The 5693-nt window shown below is 41.8% G+C and overlaps 1 protein-coding gene across 2 annotated transcripts in view; it reads right to left on the bottom strand.

Moving 5' to 3' along the window:
* Nucleotides 1-4061: 4061 nt before the first annotated feature.
* The window catches only part of LOC111864410, a 22105-nt gene continuing 20473 nt past the window's right edge, over nt 4062-5693 (bottom strand). Inside the window, exon 6 of one of the 2 annotated variants that reach the window (XM_023851634.1) lies at nt 4062-4154. In XM_023851634.1, coding sequence (XP_023707402.1) covers nt 4145-4154 — 10 coding nt within the window. In that variant the 3' untranslated portion in view covers nt 4062-4144. The remainder of the gene's footprint in view (nt 4155-5693) is intronic. The other variant, XR_004513018.1, reaches the window with a different exon arrangement.

Genomic DNA, 5693 nt, shown 5'->3' with positions numbered 1-5693 from the left:
AAGCGGCGTCCCCCCCCCTCGGCAGGAGGAAAGGTAAAGAGGGTAGTGTCAACTCAAGGTTTCTGGAATCGCTGGATTTTTGGACTTTGTCCACTGTCCTGCTAGAATGAGCTCTTTCTAATGGACCAAGCAGAGTAGTTGTAACCCCCCCATTTTCAAAAGAGGACTGAAACAGACCCAGTTCCTGAAATGGTACATTCTCGTTTTGTGAACACCAGACAATGAACACAATCAAAAAACCCAGCAAGTGATTCTGAGTGATATACAATACCGATTTTAAATTCTGAATTTTGGTGAATGAAGCGTAAGTCAGAAACATTTTTTTCTTCTCCTTCAGTTAATGTACAGGCTTCTATGTCACGTTCAGAATCTCATTGTTATTCTCCCCATCTCCTTTCTTGGTCACATTTCTTATTCCCTGGGGTCTGTACTGTTATTTGTCTCTTCATTCATCCTTTCCACGTGGCTCTGCACTGCCTTCTGCATGTCAGTCCCTCTGCTGCATCAGCTACACCAAGTGGCTGTTTCGCTGCGCACAGCATGTGCTCACAATGTGAGGTAAAATTTATATATATTAAAACAGTTTCCGCACTAGTGGAATGCAAGGTCTCAAAAATAACAAACTTCCATTAATGATTTCTAACTCAGCTCCCTGGAATTACTTATGTAGCAGTAATTAAACTGGACATACATACTGCAAAAACACATTTCTTTGGGAGAATACAAGTTTGTTTCAGTCTGGTGGGAATACAGGGTCTGATAAACTGACTGGCTGGATGCAAGTCACTGCCCTCATGTATATATACATAGCATAATGTACTACCCCAATGTATATAACAGGGGAACCCAGACTTACTGACCATCAGAGACACATTTGGGTTGCTTCAGCAGGATGGGATCAACAACAAATGCCAGTTCCAGACAATCATATTCATATTCAACCGTACCAGCAGAGTGCTGTCCCTGCACAACATCAAAGCAGTGGGTCTGCCTCCAAACAAATTATCCAATTTCCTCCGGCCGGTCAAAAGATAGCTTGGGCCTAAGGACACTGGATGTATACAGTACCCCATGCGATTGCAGACAGGCCGCTCCGTGGACATGAGGTTGAAGGAGCATCAGCGGCACATCCGTCTTGAACATCCGGACAAGTCAGCCGTAGCTGAACACAGCTTTGATCTGGGACACCGAATTCAGCTTCAGAATACCTCCATCCTCGCCACAAAGACCCGCTATATGGATCGCATCATTAGGAAAGCCATTGAGACTGAACGCCATCCAAAAAATATGAACAGAGAGGGGGGGGGTTGTCTCAGCAAGTCATGGACGCCTCTCTTCTGTTATCTTAACCCCTCCCCCAGGATATGACGCCAGATCCAGAAGGTCATACAGGCCATGACCGACTAACATAACAACCCCCCCCCCTGCTTAAACAGAGCAAACTCTTGTCTGACATCCTTCTGGTTTAATTTTACATTCTTTCAGGAACAATCCCGTATTGTTGGCATAATAGTTTTCAATTTAAAATACCATCCACGTTGTTCTAAAACACCTTGAATGTCTGTCTTAATGTTCTCTTCAGTATNCCCAGCTTAAGGGTTAGTGCCCATCCTTTAACCTTGCCTTTCTCTCCCCCAACACAAAACCCTGCTTCTGTCCCAGCTCTCCCCCCCTCCCACTCCACTGATTTCACATGTAGACTTGCCCTTCCCCACCTTCCATCACTGCTCTCACATAGCTGTGTATATTTCCAACACCAGTCTGCTTGTACCGGTTCTCACGGTCTCTTCACCTGCGGATTTCTTATATTTTTCTTTCTACCCTGAAGATGGAGGCGATACGTTCCTTCGAAACGTCGGTTAACACCACATATACATGGTGCCAAATCCCAGAAGACTGCTTTCTTCACAATCAATCTAGAAGTTCTAATGCGAAATATTAACCAACTTAACACAGCTACACCTTTCCAGAGAAGCTACTAGTTGCTCAGCTACTCAATGAATTACCAACATGTTATGGAATGCAAGGGTTCATTACCATTCACAGCCAGACACTGGCCCCTATCCTGAGCCAGATGATTTCACTCCATATTCCCTTCTTTAAGCATACAGAATACACAGCATCAGCCAACCTTCACACTTTTCTGAGGACAAATGCAAATAGCAAATCCATTCATGCGCTGCGCACTACTTTATATGGTGAAGACACACAAATGCAACACATATTCCAGGACCATGTGACAGGATCAGTTCTGGTGATGCAGCAACAGCCAACGTGTGGTGACACATGAGGAAGAGCTCTGCTGATGCAAAGTTATTGACGGATGAATGCATGGTACATCTTATGCAAAATGAAGCAAGCGTTCCTTGGCAAGAAAAGTGTCAGTAATCGGAGATCACTTGCTCAGTGACCAAGAATTAGCTTCAGTTATGATGCAGCTCATTCGGGCAGTGAAGAAAACAGGTATGGAGGGAGGGGCATAACTGCACTGAATTTAAGTACAATTCCTGTGTCATTCCACCACATGAAACCTCTGAATTGCAATTAATAATATCAATGACATTGCCTAATTTTTTTAAAGAATTATATAATTACACTGAAACTTACTTCACAATTTTCAGTTGACTCTTTCCCTCTAAGGCAAAGAAGTGACTTGAGTGCCAAACCACTTTCTTTTTTGATCTCATGACAGACCATTCAGTTTCTCTGCTGATATTCATAATGAAAATGTAAGCAAGTTTTTCATGATCCTTTCAATTAAATTCTTAGTACTACTATATTTCTCCACAAGCAGAATCAACCCACCATTATTAAACTTTCTTTTTATAATCAATATAACAAGTATCCTGCAAACAGATATCTCGTCTGTAATGTTCAATATAGCGTAGTTAGTATTCATCTGACCAAACCATAATAGTTATCTCAATATACTCAATCCAAGCGATACATCAATCTGAAACTAACTGATCAATGAATTTATTCACATGTAATGACAGAAGAGCACAGATAACTTATAGCAAAAAACATTATGTTTATAAGCTGTCGATCCCTTTCAGTGACTACACTCTACTAATCATTAGCTTCCAGTGCTGAATTAACATCATCACTGTAGGATAACGTCATGTCATATCTGTTTCCATTCAACAAGACAGGGCATTGCGCACACTCAGCAGTCAGAATCAAATGGAACTCATTTGCACAGATCTTTTGTACCTTGGGACTCGGTTCATTTCCCGTCAGATCGAAAGCAATCAACTCCAATATATTGTAGCATTCTACAAAACTGAAGCATGCCACACACAGCAAAACTGTACTATTGTTCCTTTAGTCTAAACCTATCTCTGCTGCTCTATGATTTACTGCACATCAACATGTATGCGCTGATGTCTCTTCAGATGGCTCTGCATACTGAATGACTTATTACAAACATCACAGCAAAATGGCTTCTCCCCACTATGTATGCGCTGATGTCTCTTCATATTACTCTGATCACCAAATGACTTTTTACATATATCACAGCAAAATGGTTGCTCCCCACTGTGTATGCACTGATGTCTCTTCAGAGTACCCTGCTGACTGAATGACTTATTACATACATCACAGCAAAATGGTTGCTCCCCACTGTGTATGCGCTGATGTCTCTTCAGATGGCTCTGCTGACTGAATGACTTATTACATACATCACAGCAAAATGGTTGCTCCCCACTATGTATACGCTGTGTCTTCAGAGTACTCTGCTGACTGAATGACTTATTGTATACATCACAGCAAAATGGTTGCTCCCCACTATGTATGTGCTCATGTGTCTTCAGAGTACTCTGATCACTGAATGACTTATTACATACATCACAGCAAAATGGTTGCTCCACACTATGTATGCGCATATGCTTCTTCAGATAACTCTGCTGACTAAATGACTTATTACATACATCACAGCAAAATGGTTGCCCCCCACTATGTATGCGCTGATGTCTCCTCAGACTACTCTGATGACTGAATGACTTATTACATATGTCACATATAAATGGCAGTTCCCCACTATGTGTGTGTCGAAGTGCTATCAGAATTTGCTCTTGACTGAAAGAATCTCCACACTCATCACAGGAATATAGTCGCTCCTCACCATGTACAGGTTGAAGTTCATTCAAATTACCCTGGAAAATTAGAGTAAATAACATGAAAAATCCTAACAGGAAGAGAAATAAGTTTGAAGCCCCAATACAGTGATGTGTTAAATCAGTAGGTGTGAGAGTGGTGGCAGAGGGGAGGGAGGGACAGAGAGAGCACACCCCTTTGTGTGGTGTGTGCCTGAGTCCATCAGCATGTATGGAGGTTTCTGATTCAACAGAAGTTAAGCTGCACTGCCATTGTTTAACAAATTCCAAATTAAATAAAATTATGCATTTGTAAGGCTGGACAGGCATCTAATTAATAGTGGATAGGCTCCATAAATTAAATAACAATAAAGGCTGAGCTAAAAAATGATACTAAGAAAGGTTGCATATGGCCCAGCAAAACCCCCCTACATGTGATAATATATATACAGGGTGTTTCACGACTTTAAGGCATAAGTGCAGGAGGTGATTTCCTACGTCTTTTGTCATCAAAATAGTTCATATAAACATGTGTCCGATTTTGGACGGTTACGGAGTTATGACCATTTTAAACTCAGATCAGAAGGTAACGATTACTGACAATTAAACGGAACAAAATAATAAACCAGCATAATACATGATACATTTAAAGTATGAATGTAAAGTTAACTTCGTGAAATTTCCCTTAATTTGAATTTATTGGTGCTGAAAGCTGATTTTCGAAAATGCCACCGATGGCTGCAACGCGGGCTGCCGCTCGGTTGTGAACCGCGCCGGACATACCAACCCACCCCGCTTTAAGTACTACATCTCAAGTGTCGAGATAACGAGAAAGTTCTGTCTGTAGCTGGCTCAAAATAACGACCCAACAGCTGACAGACGCGGTTCACATGAGGGCGTGTACAGGAATGAAAAAATGGTCATAACTCAGTAACCATCCAAAATCGGACACATATTTATATGAACTTTTTTGATCACAAAGACCTAGGAAATCACCTGCAGTTATGCCCTAAAGTCGTGAAACACCCTGTATATATATATATTTAATGTGTGTGTGTGTGTGTGTGTGTACAAAAGGCCTCTAAAAGATCAATAGCACAGAGTCTGTTCAATAGACATGTCCACCCTGATACAATGAACAAATCCATATGAGTCATCTCCTGGGTTGTAACACAAGATTCCTTGACAATGTAAATGTTTGGCTTTCCCACAAACTGGCCACTACTTCTGAATGTGTGAAATGGTAATGGGCACACCACTCTGTGTAGAAGCAGGAGTGCGAACGCCTTGTAGCAGCTACATGTGTCAGGCAACTGTGCCTCATCTGAAGGCATGTTAATGCGACCTCTGCTTCCTGATGGAGCAATTCCCCTTAAAGGGCGAACTTCCACCCACGACAAATAATGTAAACAAGAGTTAGTTATGAAGAAAGCAGTCTTCTGGGATTTGGCACCGTGTATATGTGGTGTTAACCGACGTTTCGGAGGAACGTATCCCCCCCATCTTCAGGGATGAAGAAAAAGTATAAGTAAATCTGCAAGCGACAACACCGTGAGACACGGTAAAGCAGACTCACGGTGTTGTCGCTTGCAGATTTAC

This window comes from Cryptotermes secundus, unplaced genomic scaffold (genome assembly GCF_002891405.2).
Source record: "Cryptotermes secundus unplaced genomic scaffold, Csec_1.0 scaffold490, whole genome shotgun sequence".
NCBI classification, from domain to species: Eukaryota; Metazoa; Arthropoda; class Insecta; order Blattodea; family Kalotermitidae; genus Cryptotermes; species Cryptotermes secundus.
Note: the sequence above shows the minus strand (reverse complement) of the source record. Positions and strands in the feature narration are given on the sequence as shown.